The sequence below is a fragment of the Rhodnius prolixus genome, unplaced genomic scaffold (assembly GCF_049639745.1).
Source record: "Rhodnius prolixus isolate KJV_2025 unplaced genomic scaffold, Rpr scaffold_10, whole genome shotgun sequence".
Classification (NCBI taxonomy): Eukaryota; Metazoa; Arthropoda; class Insecta; order Hemiptera; family Reduviidae; genus Rhodnius; species Rhodnius prolixus.
The window spans coordinates 23,386,071-23,409,237 of record NW_027411615.1 but is presented as its reverse complement, the minus strand read 5'-3'; the positions used below and the strand labels follow the sequence as shown (position 1 = coordinate 23,409,237).

Genomic DNA, 23,167 nt, shown 5'->3' with positions numbered 1-23,167 from the left:
ATGCTAATTCTAAGCACATGCGCTAATTCAAATTTAGCGCGCAATCACAGTGCATTGTGGGCTCGTCAAGCAAAAGTGGGGATACTTATTTCGGTGCGCACGTTGTGGTCATACTTTCTTAAAATATCTTTCTTTTCAGTCGTGCAAAGGGTGTCTAAGCTGTCGGTCGTAGGTTCCAGAATTATTATTGTTAGTTGTTATTTGTTATTTTTTTAATTCACACTTTTTATGTAAGTTTCAATGTGCTAGAATCTTGAACAATTCTTTATTTAAATGTGATGTGAGGATTAGTGTAGAGTGTCATACGTAAAAGTCCTTGAACGTCAAAGAAAACAAAATGCTGTGATTTTGCTGTGTTATGGACGCTTTTGAGGTAATAATTATTTATATAAAGTAAATTATTTTTAGATTATTTCGTAAAAACTTTTTGAACACATACTTCTTTCAGAAGCAACTTGTTGCATTAAAAGTAATGGTTTCTTAGTGAAAGGTTATTTACCCTTTTCGCTGAGGTCCTGTTTTTCCAGTAAGATGGTTGGATGCGAAATAATTGAAAGTTTAAGAAAAGAGGTTCATGATTTACAAAATTAATTGTAAAAAATGGATTGGTTCTATTAAGGTGTGCACTCTATTTTTAACCACTTTTTCCTGGTCTTTTGTCTTACTAACTTCATTTGTGTTGCCAATTTATGTGCTTTAAAAGAAGCATAATACTATGAATATACAGAGAAAAATATACTATTTACAAGAAAAACTTCCAGAATATTTTATGAAAATTATCAAAAGTCCTGATGAACTTCTATATTCATAATTAGTCACGTCTAAGATATACTGTGTTTATTTATGTGTTAATACGAAATTTCTTTATGTAGGGATTAGGCATTTGAAACATTTGTGATAAACAAGTTGATGGAAGAGAAGAGATCAAATAACAATGAATAATTTAGGTCCGTAAAACGGTTTATGCATGGAAAGTAAAATAACTCTTGTGTTTTCAGTTTTTATTTCGTTAAATAAATTAACAAGCATGCGTCCATTGACTGTTAACATGAATGTCTAAAAAAAGTCTCTCTAAACAAGCTAATTTATTTTAGTCGGTATTTTTCATATTATGCTTTGAAATGGTCACATTCTTATATTTTTAAATGTATTTAAATTATAATCTCTAGAATTCAAAGTCTTTGTTCTGAGACCCTAGAAAATAACTAATTGATTTCATATTTATAACTAAACTCATTTCATCTTATACTTTTTTTTTGCTAGTACATTAGTAAGATGTTCAGTTAATCCTGAGATGTGTTTTACATTCTGAAGGAGTACTGCTTCTAGAATTTGAAAGAGAGGGAACAAACCAACGTTTTTTCGTTTTTTGAAGATGTACCTTTGAATTCCTAGTCTAAGGTGCAGGTTATAAACCTACTTTTTGGTCTTATTGGATTAAAAAAAAGCAAAATGATCTTAGGAATGTGCAAATTGATTTGTATTTTTTAAGAAATAAGAGATCCTTTCAATGTATGTTTCCTTTTTGCTTGGACACCACTTACGCTTTAAGTTAACATTATAAAAAACAGGGTCCATGTTTATAAACATAATTGCTTTTTAAACGTTTTTTTGGTAAAACTGCAAAATGGTTTTTGATTTTCTATTGTGTTTCTTGTTTTAATGTATATGGTACTAATTTATTTTTATTTTGGTTGATGGGAATTGTGATGTTATATTGGGGATTTTGCAGAATCGTTTGACTTTAGTCTGAGCAGAATGGACGGGCAAAACATAGATGAAAGCAACTCTGCAATTAATATTAGTGATGTCAGTAAGTACCAAAGTCAAAAAACAAAATGCAAAAATCATTAATGTTGACAATGTCGTAGTACTTTTTTATATTTTAATTAATTTTCATAACATGCATGGGATTTTAATATTGAAGGATTCATGTATTTTTTCTTGTTTTATTTTCTAGCCTTGCTTTTTATTTGCTTGGTTGTGGCTTTTTTTAAATAATTAGGTAAAAGCACCAGGTTTATATTAGTAATTTTTTGTTGCCACTAATAATTATTTGTAGAGTTGTATTTTTAAAAAATCCTTAAGCATAAATTCCGTTAGATTCTAGTTTATTATTATTATAACGTTGCTTGAAAATAAGAATATTTATAATACTTTAATACTGAATTATTTTTCACTACTTCTTACACACCTTATGTAAATTATATATAAAAGTAAAGCATTTTAATGTGCAGATACTACAGTTTAAAGGAGTACTATAATAACTAATGATGTATAAATAGAACACCAAGAAACAGTCTGATAACAGTAAATTTAGGGAAACGTTGGCGTTCAATTTTTGCAACTTCTTGTTTGTAAAGTTTACCCTAAGCTGTATTTTTGTCAAACTTGTTATTCTAGATCTATATTACTATATTATGAGCGGGTTGTTTTCTTTTGAATTCTTCAAAAAATTTCCCAATTGTTAATATAATAAAGAATGAAACAGTGCTCTGTTAACTTTTATCATGAAAACTAAAATCTGTATGTTCAGTTTTATCTAATGCAAATAATTTATTTAATAGTGTTTTTGAAGCCGTTGAATATCAAGCATCTTGGAATCAAATTAAAAATTACCGTTATCTAATCCGTAAATTTATTGGTTGTTTGGTCAAATGCTGGATTTTAACATTTATTTTTCATTAATTAACTATTGATTTAGATTAATTTTATTGCGGCCATGAAAGGTTTGTGTGGATTTTATGCTATCTAACCTTTTATTTGTTTATCCATAAAATTGTTGCTTTTCTCTGTTGTATAGATCAGTGTAAATTGGGCTGAGAAGGAGTTAAAGATAATTTGGAGCTAGTAAAGTGTATAAATTCAATTTTATATCGTGATTTTCATTATTTTCTCCTTCGGATGATTGACTGATGGATTTTTATTATTTACATCTTGTAATTAATCTGCAAAACTTTATTATTACTATTTGTAGGTCCTTAATGTTTAAATTCACTAGTTTTGCTCATAAAATATAAAAAAATACCGGGTTCGCTTAAAAATTATGTGAGTTAACATAAGTGTGTCTAAAATGTTTTCTGTTGCTATTACTTATTAAGTTTTATCTTTATCTGAACGAAATGAATCTGTGAAAACATTCTTTTTTAATGCGAGTTGACAACTTAAGTAAATAATCAAAATAAAAACATGAGAAAAGAAGAGTTGGAATTTCACAAATTTTCAAATTTGTAAAGAATTTCTATCTCAAAATATAACTCTTCCTTACTTGTTAAATCTTTTAATTTTTGTTATATTTTTACAATAAATTTTTTCTGTTTACTTTTTCTAAAGTGTGCACAGCAATTTGTAGAATATTTAAAATTGATATAAATTGATAATAATATTTTGTATATATTGATTTAATATATTTTTTTTATGTCCTAGTTGAAGTTATAGAAACTGATTGTGCCGCTGGAGGTGGCTTAATGAACCAATCTGTTCGGAGAACTAGTGAATCAAGTGGTGGAGGCGTAGCAAGTATGCCGTACATTAAAATTATTGAACAACCAGCATCTAAAGCGCTTAGGTTCAGGTATGAATGTGAGGGAAGATCTGCTGGTTCTATTCCTGGTGTAAATTCTACACCAGAAAATAAAACGTTTCCTACAATACAGGTATGCTCATATAATCATCATTATTAACCAAAATAATTTTTTTGCCTCTAAGTGGCTGTTCGTAATTTTGTCATTATGGGAATTTGGTATTTCAAATATTTTTTAGGGCTGGTGGTAGAAAGGTCATTTCTTCTGTCGGGATTTGGTTTCATGCAAAAACATTAGCTGTGGTTGTCTGAAATCAAGGTTTTGAATTCTAGACACTATAGGTTATAGGCGCCACGATAGCAGAGCGGTTAGTGGCGAGACCTGTAAAGTTAATTTGTATTATGGTAGTGGGTTCGATTCCCGGTCTAGGTCTTGGATTTTATTTAATGGTTTATAAAAGGAATTTTACAGTAAAGTTTGATTTGCTAATCACCTCCGTCCACGACACCTTATTGGTAGTTGGGCGTAAAGCCCGCCTGAAAAAATAGGCATTACTTTACTATAGGTTATAATATAAATATAGGTTAAGAACCTACTGTTCATTCGTGTTGTTAATTTAGATTTTAACTGCAAGTAAAAGAAATCTGATGCAAAATTGATATAAAATCAGATGAATAAGTATTTAATTTGCAGCCTGTTTTAGTTTTCGGATGTTAGTTTATCTTAAACTTTATATGACAATATCAAGTATGATTTCACGGACATTGTTCCAAGTATTTTAAGAATTCACATTCAGTGCCTATTTAAATTTTTCTATTATTATCAAATTATTTTTCTTGTCTACCTCAAGTGTATTAAAGAGTTCGAGGTATAAATTCCAACGTTCATTATTTTTATAGAGCCTCTTATTAGAAATCTATGGATAAATATTTGTAAGAAATCTCAAAATAATAATATTACTAAATTGTGTTTAAATCTGCAAAATTAGCCACTCTTGTTACAGAAATTTTGTCAGTGAAAGTCTAATATCTTTTCAGAACTGTTGCATCAATCTCTGAAGATAGATAAAAATGCAAAACAGACAGAATATTCGAAAAATATCAAGTTGCGACGTATAAAATCTTTGATAATGATATATTTTTTTTTATTTATTTATAATTTGTCAACGGGGTGAACCCCATACAAATAGAGTTTGGTATTTACATCATTACAAGTTTAGCAGACATATGATAATCCAACAATGAGAGACCACAATGATTGAATGCAGAAAAACAAAAATAGTTAGAAAATTGATAATACAAGAAATTAGCAGCAGCGAAGCAATACAAAAAGAAGTGCCAATGACAAAAATTACAATAGCTTGTACAAGAGTAGGTAGTTGAAAAACAAAAAAAAAGAATACAATACAATAAAATTGACATGAAAATTAAATTCAGAAAAGAAAGGCAGTAATCAAAAGTGATAATTATTCATTTAATATAAACGATCTGATCTTTAAACAGTTTACAATATAATAGTATAGAATTTTTATTTCCTGTTCAGTATTAATGGCTAGTACATTAGGAAACAGCTGTGGGGTAACATTTATAACCTGTGGTATATGATGTTTGCGAAGTGGTTCGTATATCGGACAAACAACAATCAAATGAAATAAGTCCTCAGCAGCCTTATAATTACATATTGTACACAACTCTTTAGGTTTGATGATATAGGTGGTGTTTTTAACCATTAATTTAACTTGATATGTACCAGAAAGCCTCAATTGCGTGAAAAGTTTTAGTATGCCAAATGGCAAGTTAAGGTCAATGTAGGGCTCCTTATCATAAGTAAGAGTGAATAGATTAGTATAAAATGGACTATATTTTGCAGAGAGCAGCAGTTCAAAATCTTTATTTTTTAAAAAATCTTTAAACTTATTTAACGTAGGTGTGATTGATTTTTTAAAAAGGACAGGATTTGTTTCTAATAAAATGGAATTAGAGTGAATTTGGGTGAGCAAGTTATCAATTTGAGAGAACCAGTTAAATTTTATTGAACTATGGTAGTTAAAGTGAGCATGTTTAAGCTGCGAAAAACATATTTTTGGAAGCCTGTTGTCCTCCATACTCAGCAGTTTATTAATCCAGGCTAATGTAAGTTTTAAGACTCGGTAGCTGGAATTGTCCAGCGTAAGTTCAGTGCGGATCAACCATGCAGGGGTATTTTTATTTAGAGAAAATAACTTTTTATAGAAGTGTAAATGTGCTTTTTCTATTGCTGGAAGATACCGAAGTCCCCATATAATAACTCCATAGCAAAGAGTACTCAAAGAAATAGCATCATTCACTCTGATCCTGCTTTTCATAGACGTTATTTTTCCCTTTCGACACAACTCCAGAACAGATCCTACAGCAGAGGAGGCTTTGGAAGCAGCAAATTTAGACTGAAGGTGAAAGAGTCCAGAATCCGAGAATTTAACTCCCAAGTAGTTCCAAGACTGGGCAAGTTCAATTTCCTGCCCCAAATAGTTCATTTTTTTAAGTTTTTTTGCACGACCCCTATGGAAATATACAATTTTTGTTTTGATGGAGTTCACCTCTAAGCAGTTAGTCTTGGCATAACTAGCAAGGATATCTATTTTTTTTACTAAATCAGGCAAAGAGTCAGCAAAGATAGCACTATCATCTGCATAAAGAGATAAGAGGACATCAGTATCTGAGGCAATTGGAATACCCGAGACACCTCTCGCTCGAAAGAATTCTTCCATGTCACTTGTGAAAAGACTAAACAAGTATCCAGAAAGTACCTCACCCTGCAGTACACCCTTGGTTACACTTACCTCATCAGATACAGAGCCACCACTTTTTACCCTTAAAGTTGCATTATCATACATATGTTTAAGGATTCTTATCAGTTTGCCACTCATTCCAATATAATTTAGTTTATGCCAAAGCAAATTGTGGTTCACACAATCAAAGGCTTTCCTGTAGTCTACAAATACAACAAATAAATTAGAATTTCTGTAATCAATTTTAAATTCTCGCTTCGGCGGTACATATACTAAAATTGGAACGATAATGATATATATATTTCTTCATACAAAATAATACTACTGTTAGCACTTGTGAATTAAACAAATGATTGATACTTTATAACAGCGTTTTTAAAATAGGTTCAATAGCAGTCCTTTCTAATTGGATCAAGAAGGAAGGCCAATATGTTAGCCGTCGCATTTCCTCAAGGAAAATTTCCATTACTAGTGGTGAAAATCCTTTCTGCCCTGGTTAATGATTAGGCGATTTGGGCTGCAGTTGGACTGCTCCGATCCGCACCAAGTCTCCGACTGTTTTTTGCTCATATTCTGCAACGTGATGATATCCATTTGCTCAGCCTCTTTTGAGAATGTCTAGGCCAGGGATGGCGAACCTTTTTGAGATGTGGGTCAAATTTTGTTCATTTTTTTAGTACTGGCTCTTGGGTCACTAATGCCTATTTGCACAAGAGTTAAGTTAAAACATTTTAAACTGAATATTTTCAAAACTAAACATCTTTAAAATTCAGTTGGCTTATCGGGTAAAACGGGACGAAACAAATGCTATGGAAGTCTCTTTTTACAAACATAACTTAACAAAACCTTAAAAAAGTGTGTTTTATCTGAAGAAAAATCTAAATATGGTTATTTGCTTTGGGTTGCCCATTTTTTGTAACTAACAAAATAAGTGTAAAATTATACATTTTATTTGATATTTTGTAAACACTTTTGCTTTATTTCAAATACTACGAAAGCTTTTGAAAGTCTTTTTGCGTTTTAGAACTGTAATTATCAAACTAAAATGTAAATTATCCACACAATTAGAAAAATCAAAATCAACCCGCGTAAACAAACAAATGGTTGCCTAGCAATTGTGGGTCAGTGAAAAAGCTTGAGCGGGTCAGTGTCTGGCCCGAGGTTTATAGGTTCGCCATCACTAGTCTAGGCAATGGCCAGTAATCGCAATTAATGTTTTATTTGAGTCGGATTAATAATACTGCTATAGTTAAAGTAATGAAAGAATATTATGTATAAAATTAAACTGTTAGAAGAATACAAGGGGACCTACAATATATTACGAACAAGAAGGTGATAACGGTGCAGAAAGTTGGCTCATTACACGTTTAAAGCTTGTAAATGTAGAGCGATATCCACTCTGCCTTACCATAATTTAGTTGTTAGTAATTTAATGAAGCTGTAAAAATTTAAAAGTTAATTTGAACCTTATAAAAAAGAAAACAATGTATACATTTGTAGGGTTGAAAATTTTTATTTTATTTGTTACAATTTAAGGATATCCCATTTTATTTGCAGATTGTTGGCTACAGAGGTCGAGCAGTAGTAGTAGTGTCATGTGTGACGAAGGATAGCCCATACAGGCCTCACCCACACAATCTTGTTGGCAAAGAAGGTTGTAAAAAAGGTGTTTGTACTGTCGAGATTAATAATGAAACCATGACAGCGGCCTTTGCAAATCTTGGTATTCAATGTGTCAAAAAAAAAGATATTGAAGAAGCACTTAGAGTCAGAGAAGAAATAAGGGTAGATCCATTTAGGAGTAAGTATCTGCGGATTTTAATAAAGGAATAAATAATCTAATTATAAATCTATGTGGACCTTGATGTGCCAAAAAAAAAAATTAAAAAATATTAGGTATTTAACTTGAGTTACCAAATAATCCCTTTTCCATTCGACGCTTGGTACAGATTGCCTTAAAATTTTAATATCTATTTCATACTACCATTTTTATTATTTATTTCAGCCGGATTCAGTCATAAAACTCAAACAAGTGGTATAGATTTGAATTCAGTTCGATTATGCTTTCAAGCATTTTTAGAAGGACCTCAAAGAGGAAAATTTACCAACCCATTATCTCCAATTGTATCAGAACCAATTTATGACAAAAGTATGTAATTTACAGTTATATAATTTTCGTTAAATTTAATTAATTTTAATTTTTGGGACGATAAACTAAAAAAAAAAATCAATGGAGTGTGTTAAATTTAGTTTCAATACTTTTTAAATTAAATTTACGAAAAAATTTAATTACTAACGCAGTCTAAATCAAAATATTATGTTCAAGCTAAAACTGAAATAATAAATACTTTTTGTATTTATGAACAGTATTGTTCTAGTAGAGAAATAATGTTATTATTTCGATTCAGTGATGTATCAAGTAAAAAAAAATTTTAAAAACTTCTCTCACATTAACGTATCATTTACGATTGAATTATAATGTTATGAATTTTTTAAATAATAATTACTAATATTTGTTTAATATTTACAGAAGCCATGGCCGATTTAGTTATTTGTAAACTAAGTCATTGTTCTGGTTCAGTAGCGGGAGGAAATGAAATTATTTTATTATGTGAAAAAGTAGCGAAAGGTATATTAATCATTTATTTATCCATTATCTTTAAATAAACAAACAAATTTGTATAATATAGTCTATTCGAATATCTAGAGGACATATCAGTGCGATTCTATGAAGAGAAAGATGGCCAGGTAGTTTGGGAAGGATTAGGAGATTTCACGCCAACACAAGTTCATAAACAAGTGGCTATTTCATTCCGAACGCCTAGGTACAAAACATTAGAGGTTAGTGCCTTTAAGTATTTATTAGATGTAAGATAATCTAAAAAAAAATTAATTATGTTATGGAATTCGTGTTCAATTGACTGTAAGTACCGTTCGAAACAGCTACCCCAATATAATTCACTAACCTAAAAAAGACAACATTAAAAAATTAATTTCGCCTAAAATTTCGGTTTCTTAAACACTTTTAGGGTTATCTGTTGTATTGAAACGTTTCCGTTGAAAATGGATTGTATTCAAGTTCTTAAAGAAAATGCAACTATAAATATCCCACTAATGTGTCACGACTAAATAATGGTCTGTTAGTAAAGTAAAGTAATTGCCTATTTTTCAGCCGGAGCTTAACGTCCAACTACCAATTAGGTGTCGTGGACGAAGGCGACTAGCAAACTTTACTGTAAATTTCTTTTATTAACCTTTAAATAAAATCCAAGGCCTAAGACCGGGAATCGAACCCAGTTCCACAATGCATATTAGCTTTACAGGTCTCGCCTCTAACCGTTCGGCTACCGTGGCGCCTTAGGGTACGTTCACAACGGAGCTGTGAGCATAGATGATAGCGGAGATGATAACTGATAGAGTAAAATATAATCGCTGATTAGTGTGCACAACGGAGCTGTGATACATGCAACATGCCCGAGTAGTGAAGAAGAGTTTTTATGTTCAGCAGCAACAAAATGGAATATTTTAAAGAAAAAACGCTTTAGAAAATATCATGTACATACCATAAATAAAAAACGAAGTACTTTGGGTGAATTTCACCATTTATATAAGGAACATAGAAATTATCCGGATCGTTTTTTTAATATGTGAGGATGGGTCCACCCACATTCGACTATATTTTAGAAAAAATAAGGTCAAAATTAAGAAAACATTGGAAAAATTGTCATGGAAATCCTATAACCATAGAAGAAAAACTAGTGATTACTCTTAGGTTAGTAATGATTTTATTGAAAAAAAAACAACAAATAAATACACATGAAAATAAATGTAAACACGATTTAAAAAACAAAATATTGTTTAAAAGTAAATAATAAAATAATAACCAAAAATAATGAGTAAAGACAGCACTAAACGTCCATTTTGAAGCTCCGATACTGGAGTTCAGCTAGCAGAAAAATGAAAAATTCAATTCTATCATCTATGCTCGTTTATAGCAGCGAGTATGAGTCACTAGTCGAAGCTTCGTTGTGCACGCTCACATAAGAATGTTCTAGGTTATTCTATAAGCGCTGATGCATCACTGCTATCATCTCCGCTATCATCTATGCTCACAGCTTCGTTGTGAACGTACCCTTAGGCTGGAAACATAGTGGAGCGGCGCGCAAAGCGGCGATGATAGCGAAGAGCAAAGCGGCAAAAACAAAAACTAGAAATAGATAGAGTTGCTCTATCTTCGCTTTGCTCGCCACTATGCGCGGTCCCATATGTTTACTTTTGTTTGATTTCGCCGCTTTGCTCTTCGCTATCATCGCCGCTTTGCTCGCCGCTCCACTATGTTTCCAGCCTTAATGGTCTCTTAGTTGCATAATATTTAAATACATTTAAAGTATTAATTTAATACCATATTTAGTAGGAATCAATAAACCGAAAAACAAAAATTTCAGGCGCCACGATAGCCTAGCAGTTAGAGGCGAGACCTGCGAAGCTAATATGTATTGTGGTACTGGGTTCGATTCCCGGTCTTAGGCCTTGGATTTTATTTAATGGTTAATAAAAGAAATGTACAGTAAAGTATGTTTGCTAGTCGCCTCCGTCCGCGACACCTAATTGGTAGTTGGACGTTAAGTCCTGCCTGAAAAAAAGCGAAAAAAAAAAAATTCTAGATAATCATTCTTGTTTGCTGCTCTGTAAAGTTCAGAGGCCAAAGAAATGTAACAGTGAGAGAGCTCGAATGTTTGAACCGTTCATAAATCTGACAAACAAGTAATTAATACTCATCCCTAATTTAAGTGGAATATTCTTGTAGGTTATGTTTTAAGGAATTATTTTTGCAGTATGAGAAGGTTGTGAATGACTCATCCTAAGTTGTTATCGTGCAATTTACTGGCGCCCATTAGATTAATTAGCGCCTGTAAATTATTCCAGTGCACAGCTGATTTCAGAGGCTGTGCTATCGTTGGGCAGTGATCTTTAAGAAGTTCCTAGGAAATGAAAAAATTATAAACAACCAGTAGTTCTCTAACTGGAGTCGCCACGTTCAGATTCTGCTAATTCCTCCTCTCTAGCTATAAATTAAAGTAATTAAATGGAAGACAAAACACTCCACACTTGAGTTTTTCATTCATTACACTTAAAAATTAATCACTTTTACCAAATTTCCTGGTACATTCTCATCAATTACAAATTTTTGACTATTTCAGTGCAAAAATTTGAAATTATTCTTTTTTAATTTTTTTTTTTTAAATATGTATTGATTTCATCTGCCGTGCTGATGTTATTGAAACATTTTAAACAGAAATACATTTGTATACTTTAAAAAAAGTGTTGAAAAGAAAGAAGAAAAAAATGCATATTAATTTTTGCAAATGATTGTGTCATCTAAAAATAACCCAGAACACACCCTACTTTTCACTTCACTCTTCAATTTCTCTAGCAGCTCTTCCATATTGAATTTATGTTATCTTCAGCCTTTATATTGTATTTGTGTGTTTATTATTAAATATTCAAGAGTGATATTTACCTCTTTCTTAAAAAGTGAGTGGTTTTTTTCATTTTTTGCTTTTCTTAAAAAAAAGTAGAAATAAAAAGAGTAAAAATTTCCTGTTAAGGAATGTGTGATTAAGAATTTTATCCCACACAGATTGCTTATTTTTCTTTTTGAGTTAGGATTTATTCAGAAAATTTATTACAAATTCTCTGCACAATTTCTTTTTTTTGTTTTGATGGATTTACAAATATCAAAAAATGGAGAAAATTCATAACCGGTCAAATACAATCAAAGTAAGCGTGTTATGTCAGATCTTTTAAATTAATTACTGTTGAACTTTCTCTAATTAATGTGAGTGAAGTATTACGGTAATGTTAAATTTTTTAATTAGAATTTTCACCAGAAATATCTATTTTTGAGGGCCCCCGGTTCCCCAAAAAGGGTTTTTTTATAAAATAGACTACAGGGAAAATTTCTCATAGACAAAAACTCTTAGGAAGCTAAAAATTAATATTTCGGTTAAATCTCACCATGAACTAAAATAATAAAAACTCGACTGGAATTTCCGCTTTCTTTCCTCTTTTTTATTTTTATTTTTATTTGCGTTAAATATATGCAATTTTTTGTTTAATGTGAGTAAGTGGTCACCGCGAGTATCTACTTTTTATTTCTTGCAAAAGAGTTTATTAGTAAAGTATGATCCCTTCGTCCATGACACGTAATTTAGTAGTTGTACCTTAAGTCCGCCTGATAATATACATGTAAATACAATTGTTAACAATTGAAAAACTTGGTGCAAAAAGGAGTTATCTACATTTTTTTTCAGAAAATGTGTTTAGTGGCGCCCCCTGTTGTATGTTCAATTCTACTACATCTTTTAGTGCATAAACAAGTCTTTATGGAAACTCATTTATTAATACTTATATTATTTATTCTCTAACCTAGGTTAGATTTGGAGCAAAAATGAGTTTTCTACTGCAGATAACTATCTTTTGCTCCAAACAGAAAAGATGACGCAATCAATCAAACAAAAAATTTTTATATTAGGTTTATTTAATGTTTATATTAGGTAGATATTATTATTTTTCTTTTTGACAGGCATAATAATATATCTAAAATTCGCTTCGACAAGACACAAAATGCCACTTAAAAGCTCAAAAACAAGAAATCTGTTGACTAAAGTACTTAATATGTACTCAAGTTTTACTGAAAATTATGATTTTGGAGCAAAAAAGAGTTAGCTGCAAAATAACTTTTGCTTATATAGCAAGCTTAAAAAATGCCCTAGAAAGTTCAAATTGAGCCCCAAATGACCCCATCACAATATATTAACTAATACTTACAGCAGACACGACATAAGGAATACATCTTATAGCATATTTAGGTTTTTGTCCCTACTAAAAATTTTAAAAAACTGTAGATAACTCCTTTTTGCACCAAGCTCTTCAATTATTATTATTTTATTTCTTATTCCGGCGCATCGACAACTGTCGTGTGTGATTTTTCTATAAATTAAATGCGATACTAAAGTTTGTGTGCTAAAAACATTCACTTCAGAAGGTGCTGGTTTCGAACATTTTTTCCACCCAAATTTTCACACTACCCTGAAGCTGATTTCTTTATGTTTGGTTTATGTCCTGCTTCATTAAACTTTTTACCATTACGGTTTCGGGAAAGTGGAACTTTTCTCTTATATTTTTATGAACACTAATCTTAAGTTTTAATATCTTGTTTCAGATAGAGCAGCCTGTGCAGGTACTTATACAACTTCGAAGGCCGTCAGATAACGCTACGAGTGAAGCATTACCTTTTCAGATAACTCCACTTGATTCAGGTAGGCCTTTCTTTTGGTCATTGCGTCGAAGTATTGGACAAAAAGCCGACTACCGTACGTTTTCAACAATACTTCAAACGAATACAAAATTATTAACTAATCAAGAAAGAATTGACGATGATGCAAACAATAACACCAACAATAGTAATAATAATAATGAAATTAAAGATGTTGAAGTAGAAGATAATGTAGTTAGTGTAGCAGATATTCCACAACCAAAAGTTGTTGTAGTATCAAATCAAGAAGAAGAGATAAAAGACGAAGAAGAAAATTGTGGTCAGTCAGAGTTAGAACAACTTTTAGTTAAAGATTTGGAAAATATTTGCAATAATAATAGCGATCTTGGTATATACACAAGTTTCCAGATGGCTTTGAAAAATCCCTGTCAAGATCTGCTTGATCATGAAAGTTACGAAGATATTGCACCACCAAGACCAACAGCTGCTAAACCGACACTTTTGCAACAACCATTATCACCAGTGCCACATTTAGATGATGAAGTTTTACCACCATTACCGCCAAAACGAGCCAAACGTACTGGACCAGATACGAAGACCCTTCCATCACCTCCACAAAAGAAAACTGGTCTTTTTCAAAAATTATTCAACACAAATAAAAGAAAAAAAAATAAAGAAGTCCAAGAACGACCATTGCAATCACGCGGAAGTATTAAATCACTTCCAGCTGAAATGATAATATCATCTAATGAAGTAGATGTTACAGAAGCTGAACATTATGCTTTGTATACATCTGTAGCACCGCATGCTACAGCTTCTGAGTTCGATGAAATGTCTTTCTATTACAGTTCAGTCGAACAACAAAAAGTAAACTAAAAACAAATTGTCCCCATGTGACTAAACTGAAATTTATACATCAAAAAATGCCTCAAAACATTTAAGTACTTAAGATTTTGGAAATTTAATTTCTAATGTATTTGATTTTTTTCAGAATTTAATGTATTTTTTCGCAAACATATTTCTTATAAAAGAGGACCCAGTTTTTCTAAATAATATTTTAAACCAAATAAGCGGCTATAGCCTAGAGAAATCGTCAGGTATCAGCCAGATATTCTTCAGTGTTCCTCGTCATTGACCAATTGTTATCGATTTTGATTGAGGCTGTTCGATTTGTTTATTTATCTAACTACAGAAATCATGTAATCCCTTGCATTTTATTTCCTTGGCGACTTATATCATTAGTTTTTATCTTTTAATTATTATAATATATCTCTAATTTTATTCATGGTGGCACGCATGATTTTTGGTAACCCTAATCGATTTCTACATTACAAATATTATTTCTCAGTAAAAATGAAGTAGGTAATTCACTGTTTTTTGCTAAATTCGCGCACACTTTAGTATTAAATACAACTTCAAATATACAATTTGAAAACGTTACCTATGCAGAAAACATACAGAACCCTTAAATACATAGTAGGTTTCATTAATTTTATTTTATTATTTTTCCAAAAATGTTTTACTTTTCATTTACATTTTAAATAACTCATACCTGGCAAGTTCCTTCACTCAGTCAGCAAGTTTAGTGGTTGCGGAAACGTACATGAAACTAACTAATCAAATTCTGATGATGCATGAAAATCCCAAACCAGGTATGCAAAAAAAAAAGCATGCTTGCTTTGTCGTGTAAAATCAATGATATTATCCAGCGCTGCGAACCTTACTGTGTTTTCAATGCTGATGTATTGAAAATGAATTGTTCGCTTTTCTGAATGAGTTTTTGAAGAAGTTCCATCAGAAGTTTTGAAGTTGTATGAGGAGTTTTACCTTTTAACCCCCCTCTAAAATAATTTATTTTATAGAAAGCGCTTTATGGGAAATGAAACCTTCACAATTGAGATTTAATTTGGATTACCTCCTTTAAAGGAATCTTGCTTATACAATCTTTCTTTGAAAAGGCAAGTTTTGCGTCAGTTATTGTAGTTGCTCTAGATTATTCAATACGCTCTTTAATGAGCTTGTGACTATCTCAAGAATGTATAAAATAAAATACTTGTAAATGGCGACTAGTATTTGGCAGCAAGCGCCTGCGTACCATCTTGTGGTATGGCTAATTTACTAATTTTGGAACTTAAGTGGTGCCTTAATCCAAATAGATATTTTCGCGAGTAAATGAGCAGGGAGTACATTATAATCACCTATATTTACAATAACATCGGCCCCGACTAAGCCAAAAATAATTGAATTCCAAAGTGGTTGCTTATGAATGTACAAATTAATTTACTTCTGAAATTGAGACAGTTAGTAGATTAGTCTCTTGAAAGATTGATTTGAGGAGAAAGAATGGTTATCAGAAAATACCAAGATATCCTCTACCATGTATCCCACATATTAGTATTTAATGTTTCTTAGATGTATCGCCCGAAGTGGACATTAAAGATCGTGCGATGCGTAAATACCAAGTATATGGAAAGCAAAGCAATTACAGCAACTTTTTCTTTACGCTACTTCGCGTGAAAGTGGACATGTAAACAAAGCACGAGGCGTCTAGTGTATCTCCAAAAAAAAAACAGAGACCGAAGAGATGATAAAGAATTTTAGTGAGTTGCCTGCGTGTATTAAACATTCAAAAGAACGTGATGTTTTCCAAGCGCGTACTAGACCAACCTGAGCGGAAAGAAATATGAAACTGCCTTAATGGTAGGAAGTTGAAAACTCGCATGGGTTTCTGTGTAGAACCTTCTCTATGAATTCCATTCTCGTCTAGGTCTCTTTGTTTTTGATGAGAACTTCTCACTAAAAAAAGGCGAAGCAGAGTTGTGTAGTGATAGTCATTTACTAAAGAAACATACAATTCAATCATTGTACTTTATTAAGTTTTTAAATGTAGCAAAAAAAAAAATTGTTTTCTTATAGTTGTTCGATTTTACAACTTCACTTTTAGATGCTGTGCTTTAAAATATGGTAATGAATGAGGAATTCAATATCTTCAATTTTTAAGTATGCTTTTATTTTTATAAAAGCATTTTTAGTACAATTTAAGTACAAAACGTGTGTTTAAAACACACATGATGTCAGTATTTAAACAAAGGAAAAATGGGGCCTTGCTGATTTTTTTTTGGTTGTTAATAAATACAGTTGTATTTCAATAATATTAGATGTGTAATTTGTTGATTGCATTTTGAAAATTATAAAAATAAGAGACGATTTTGGTTAAGATGATGAACTATTATTTATCCAAATGTGGTATTTTCACTTTATAAAATTATAAATAATTTTTAAAGCTTTTTTTTTTATATGGGTGTTTGTGAAATTAGGTCATTTATTTATTTATTTTTAGTTTAATTTATTTTACTTACAATGTACTCCATCCCTAACACAAAGATGTACATATGTTTGTATGAAAATGGAGTGTTTTACAAAAGTTTGTTATTCTAGTTGAGTTTTAAAATGTTTATATATATTTATTAAAAAAAATTAAAGGGTAAAAAGGAGATGTTCGGAATATATTTTGAAGAAAGGGAATATTGTTCGGATTTGTTTATTTATTTATTTTTTTGACTTTTTTGATTTTTGCTGCGGTGTTACCAATACTTATTATTTTTTATTATTTATTTATTTTTTAATTTTTTGTTATAAACAAAAAATTTAAAGTTTAATTATTTGTTTCCTATATGTTTAGACCATGCGAAGTTAAAAAGGAAAAGGCAAAAATTTAGCAACGAGCCAGAAGTTTTGAGAGAAATGCAGGATACTGCACCAATGAGTGAGTTGATTGCAATAAAATATATGTATACGTATTGTGGGTGCAGTTAATGGTGGTATGGGAGCTTTTTATATTTCTTCTATGGTGATGGGATCTTTAAATGGTATTATTTATTTCGATTTCTAACTGCAATTTACTTTTTTTATCTCTCTCTCTTCCTAGTCATTATAATTATTATTTATTTTTAAAACTTTTGGATTTAAAGAAAGTTGAGACTGAATTTTTGTATATACCTAGGCTTGGATTGGAAATTCTAAAGATGATTTTTTTTAATTTTGTCACTTTAAAGAGAAGTTTTTTCAAGGAAATTAGAAATTATAAAATGTATGTTGTCATGATTCAAATATTGGCAAATTTGATCTTTTTATGTGTTACGCCAAATCAGTTTCTAATTAGATTAGAATAAATTTATTTAAGGGGGCTGATCCCCTGAGGACTATTGACAGAAAGACGGTAAGTGAAAAATCATTTTTATTCTTTGTAGGACAGGATTTTATCTATTAGTAGTTATTGCAATCTGTGTCAAAGATTTAATATTGCAATTCAGGTTCTAACAATCTTGTTCTTTGTTCAGCTCAAAAGTTCTCGAGGTATTTAACCTATAAGTTCCTGAACCTAATCGAGTCCTATTAGCGAGTCATTCTAACCTGGTTCCTTACCTATTAAGGCACGTTTTCGATATAGTTTTGTACAACAGTTGCTTACCTTCTTAAACCATTTTAATCGCTGAAATTGTTTTCTAAAGCCATTAGCTACACTGTCTCCATAGATATTCTTAGGACAGATTCTTTACTAATGAATGGAGTAGCTGCACTATTCCTTGTTAGTTGGTCGGTAACCTTATTTTGCCTGATGCGCTTACATAACAACCATTCAGTTGTTAAGCCGTAATAGGGGTCTCATTCAGACAAGGAAGTCTTTATATTAAACATAGTCATTTATTCTCCATATTTTCAGCTTTTTATGAGTGTGAAAAGACTTCATCTTACATTGATTGCTAAATGGTTTTTAGAAAAGAACAAGATTTATACTTCGTCTAGAATAAACTAAAAATACTTTTGAATAAAAGAAAGTTTTGGGCACTGTCTTTTGTCAGGCTATCTGTTTTTGGAGCTTTTATTTTGTATATTTGGTGCTGATCTAGTGTTGTCCTAGAACGGTTCGTTACCTCGTAGTTCTAACTAAAAGTGAAGTTGCAACACTCTCCTTTACTGCAAAAAAAAAGTCACGAATTCCATGAATCTATGATTCTTTTATATGCTGAAAATACAAAAAATAATGACAACATACATTTAAATCCTTTATTTATATAAAACGTAAAATATTTTTGTCTCTCTATTTTTGAACTTGAAATGACATAAAAAATTAATTGTGTTTAATAAATGAATATAAACATTAGACATTATGAAAGAATTCAATCAGGAGAGTAAGTGAAATTGCACAATTAAGAAAATAGTTATGCTGCATCTATGGAATGTAAATTAAATTAGGCCTAAGAAAACAAAAATTGAAAGTTATTAGGCAAATTGCATGGTCGAATATGAAGGCGTTAGGGCTTATATCCTAATATTTATCGCTCAATTAAATCAAATTCGTCAAATAATTACTAAACAAAGAAGAAAATATATATATATATACATCCTGTGCTCAGTTGCTTTGATTTCATGCCTTTTAGTGTTTCTTCTTCTGTTAAGTATTGTATGTAAATGTTTCAACTTATATAATTTTTGTTTTTATTCAAGATACTTTTTATAAAATCTTGTTATTAATTAACAAGATAAAAATGGTGAAACAATTTTGAGGCCTTCGAATTTAGCCGGTTATTATAATAATCAATAAATTCTTATTCATTTCAGTATTTTTTTAAAAAATTTAAATGCATCGCGGAATATTTTTAAAAAATTATAATAATAATAATAATAAAATGAAATAATAAACAAAGGCTACTTCCAATAAAATTAACAAGAAAAAGATCTAGCAGTTTATATTTGCATAACAGTATTTGTATATGATAACTTTTGTATACATTTGTAAGCATTCTTATGTGCAATAAAATTTTTTGAATGAAATCAAAATCTGTATTCATTATTTATCTTATTTTTTTAAGGTTATAAATTCTTTTATATTATTAAAGTATAAATTAATTTTTAGCAATTAAGAGAAATTTTACAATTTTTTAGTGCATTTTTTTGGGTATAATTTAAAATACAGTATTTGTTCCTTGAATGTAATGCGTGAAAAACATTCACTTGCATTGACATGAAAACATATCTTTTTGTTTGATATCTATTTTGTTTTTGACGAGGAACATTTTGCATCTTAATTTATTATATTAATAGCAAAGAGGGAATCCTTTGTCGTTCGGCTATATAGCGGTGTCCTCTTGATCCAGGAATGTTCGTTAAACTGTGTCTCAAAGATCTCCTATGTAAAAATCAGAAGATGAAATTTTTATTACCGAATAAAAATACTTTTAGTAAGTTTGGAAAAAATACTTCTTTAGTTAAGTAAAATTAGAAAATGAACTTATAAAATAGGCAAATAAAAAAAAATTGTTTCATATTTAAGTGGAGTTCTAAACATATTAAAACCATAAGAGCTGCCTTTAGATTCTGGTACGTAAACAAAAAAATTATTACGAGTGTTTTAAAGAGTGATATTTTTAGAAAATATTAGGTACTTTTCATAATGAACAATTGCTTTGCATGTACTAATCCTCTAACTGCATGCTGATATAAAACATGTTTATAAGTTTAATGTAGTAGCTATACTAATTAAAACTTAATGCCAGGAAATGTAAATTTATTAATAGAATGTTTAGCTAGAGGCTTTTTGTGTTTTTCTAGTAGAAGTTCACTTACTCGAAACCCTCAACCAACATGTATATTTACATTATTGATTTTCCGAGAAAGTAAGCAATGTAATGAAAATTTACATTAGAAGAAAATTTGGGATGTACAGGGGGTAACATTTACAGGGTCTGACTTGTTCACGTACTTATTCATGAAATTATATTGTTTAAGATATATATATTTTGAATGAACGGTTAAGAATTGAAATAATTTTTACTTCAATAAAAGTGGGGCGGTTTCTTGCTGGAAATATATTAATAGTAAAGTATGATCTTCCGCCTCCCGAACACGACACCTAATTTGGTAATTTGGACTTCAAGTAAGGTTTATTAATAGGGATTACTGTATTTTACTGTATCCTAATCTTATCGTGTATACACGTCAAACCAAATCTCTATTACGGTGCGTTCGACGTGTATACTCGTTTTGAAAAATATAAAATTGCTATTAACGATAAAAATTCGAAATTTTAATAAAATACAATAAGAATATTATTGGGTGGGATGTTTCCTTTATCTTATCAATAGAAATGCTAAGTATTTTATACGGAGGGGGTTGGAGGGAGCTAGCCAAATGATAAGTGGTTGGTACATGTTTGGTCTCCGCATTAGAGATTGGGAATTACGCACACAAATAGAAGCTCACAACCTTTGTGCAATGCCGTTTTTACCTTAGAGGTACAGACCTCAGTACGAGCATGATTTCATTTTGCACAGAATTCAAAGCTCTTTTTTTTCCTTGTAAAAGCTCTTGCGCTCCTAGTTAACTAGACAATGCATACGTGAAGCGGTGCAAGATTTTGAATGAGCACAGAATGCTCTGTAATCTCAAGCTCCAGAGATTGCAGAAAAAGTGCTTGCATTGACTATTACGATGTTGTAAACTTTTGGTTGTTTTGCCCTGCGTTCGACGTGTATACACTTCATTGTCTGATTTTAATTCCGCACACTGTTGGGTTTTTTTTTAAAACTAAATTCCACGTTTAACTAGTTAATCAGTAATTATAACTGGAAATATAGCCTCTTCTTTTAAGGGATCTCCTTCAATTTTTGAAAATAACCGGGAATAAAAGAAAGTATGAGTATCTCAAGTTGCTCTCAAGACAACCGAAAATTCTGGGTTAATTCCGCTACAGATCAGTGTGAAACTCACGGAAAACAGAGAGAAGATGTATATCCTTATTTTTTTTTTACTTTTATTTTCTTATACAAGTACCGTCTTTAGTTAAAGTTCTTCGTTACTGAAGTTCATTATGATATATAAGCCACTTATTTGTCACTGAAAAATTAGACCATTGACGTGAACACCATCAAAAGGTAAACCTGATCCAGCATGTATTCACAATGTGACTGTCTTGTTAATTATAATCAGCTTTACCGATAAGTAACTATAATTGCTTTATGATAACAGCGAGAGGAAAATGTTTGTATATTATTTACGTACACGTATCTTCATTAATATTAGAGAATAATCCATATGTTACACATCCTTTTGTTTTAATGGATTTGCTTTTGCATGAGGATTGAATTACTGTACGGGAAATAATACAATTTTTGAAAGAGGCTCTTTGTGTTGAATCCATTTTTTTTTTTTTTTTTTTTGTAAACCGTCATCAACTTGTAAATGCGATAATTACGAGTATATTCGTATATTATAATATCTAGCCGACCTCTTAATGGCTGTCTGTACTGTATTTAAGTGTTTTCGATCGAATAGGTTTCGTTTTCCAACATGTCAACAATTTAGAAAAATACTATTGTTATCCTTTTATTGGACATAAAACATGTTATTTATCATAAAACATTATGTCATAACCAAAACATTAGAAAAGGTCACAGAAATATATTTTGTTGTCTATTTATAAATTATGTGAGACAAAAAGTTGCTTCTTTATACTAGTGCGTTGGTGCCGGATTTGTAAGGCTTCGCATGATTAATTTTCTTTATTTTATTTTATTTTTAATTTTTGAAATTTTCTACATTTTTTTTTTAGGAGTAGGTTCTATTGAATCAAATTCATTGGCTGTGAAAAGAGAGCCAGGTAAGTGAAATAGTAGATAAAATAAACAATTTTAGAAAAATTAGAAAATTTTAAGCAATATGTGTCGTATGGTTAAAAAAAAGAAAAGAATAGTTTTATTAAGTTTCTATTTTTACTGTTTAGAGACAAGCCCAAATCCATATGGATTATACGGTGGTGGCACCATGACAATGAAACACTCTCCTGCTTTTCCTCGTACACCATCACCACTAGATTACGCAGGCGCTGCTGGTGGTTATTATAATCCAACAATATCTGGCGCATCAACACAATTACCTAATTATAATCCAGTATATGTTGACCCTACTTATCTGCATGGACAGATTGGAAACGCAGCAACCGGTGGTATCGGTACAGCTGCAGCTGTACCTTCTACATCCACTGCAATATCACCACAACCACAAACAGCTGAAATATTAGATATGGATAGGCAACAAATTTTTGAATTAGGTTCGGCAGATTTAGAAGAATTAACAGCTATTGGTTTATCAGATAACCTTAGTGCAAATTTAAGTTTAAATGATGTAGATAATATGTCCATGTCTGACAGTATAACAAATTTAAGAAATAAAACACTAAATGAATTATTTCCAGATATGTATAGAACTAATCAAAATACTTAATGAAACAGATGTATGTTTATAAATATATATGTATGTATTTTTTTTTGTTATGCTAAACAATTATTAAGGAACATTATAACTTGAATGCATTCCAACTAGTCGAATGGTCTTTTAAATCTTTTATAATTCATTTTCCAGAATGTTTATTTAAATGTAATTTTATTTTTTACTGGCAGATACATTTATGATCGGCTTTTTTAAAGAAAAATATAGAGAATTTTATCTGACGTTAAAAAAAAAAACCTGTATTTTTATATTATGTAAATATGTGACCAACAAATTAGATTTAGGTAATTTGTGTGTCTTAAGATCAAC

The 23,167-nt window shown here is 30.6% G+C and overlaps 1 protein-coding gene across 7 annotated transcripts; it reads left to right on the top strand.

Annotated features, from left to right (window-relative positions):
• The first annotated feature begins 35 nt into the window (after positions 1 to 35).
• Positions 36 to 23,167, top strand: LOC141456894 (embryonic polarity protein dorsal-like). Of its 7 annotated transcripts, XM_074133269.1 has the most exons (12): positions 40 to 373; positions 873 to 947; positions 1,733 to 1,813; positions 3,427 to 3,656; positions 7,849 to 8,092; positions 8,297 to 8,440; positions 8,822 to 8,920; positions 8,999 to 9,132; positions 13,517 to 13,613; positions 17,253 to 17,336; positions 22,182 to 22,229; positions 22,353 to 23,167. In XM_074133269.1, the coding sequence occupies exons 2-12, from the start codon at positions 935 to 937 to the stop codon at positions 22,850 to 22,852; spliced, it is 1,674 nt and encodes a 557-aa protein (XP_073989370.1). In that variant the 5' UTR covers positions 40 to 373; positions 873 to 934; the 3' UTR covers positions 22,853 to 23,167. The 7 variants fall into 7 exon arrangements, with proteins under 7 accessions (XP_073989365.1, XP_073989367.1, XP_073989368.1 ...); XM_074133270.1 differs by lacking the exons at positions 873 to 947; positions 1,733 to 1,813 and having other exon boundaries at positions 42 to 373; XM_074133264.1 differs by lacking the exons at positions 17,253 to 17,336; positions 22,182 to 22,229; positions 22,353 to 23,167 and having other exon boundaries at positions 36 to 373; positions 13,517 to 17,128.

Bases quoted from the DNA above. Each gene is read 5' to 3' on its own strand.
- LOC141456894 (XM_074133264.1), top strand. The intron at 8,921-8,998 runs GTATATTAATCA...TCGAATATCTAG, and splicing joins ATGTGAAAAAGTAGCGAAAG to AGGACATATCAGTGCGATTC. The intron at 9,133-13,516 runs GTTAGTGCCTTT...ATCTTGTTTCAG, and splicing joins CTAGGTACAAAACATTAGAG to ATAGAGCAGCCTGTGCAGGT.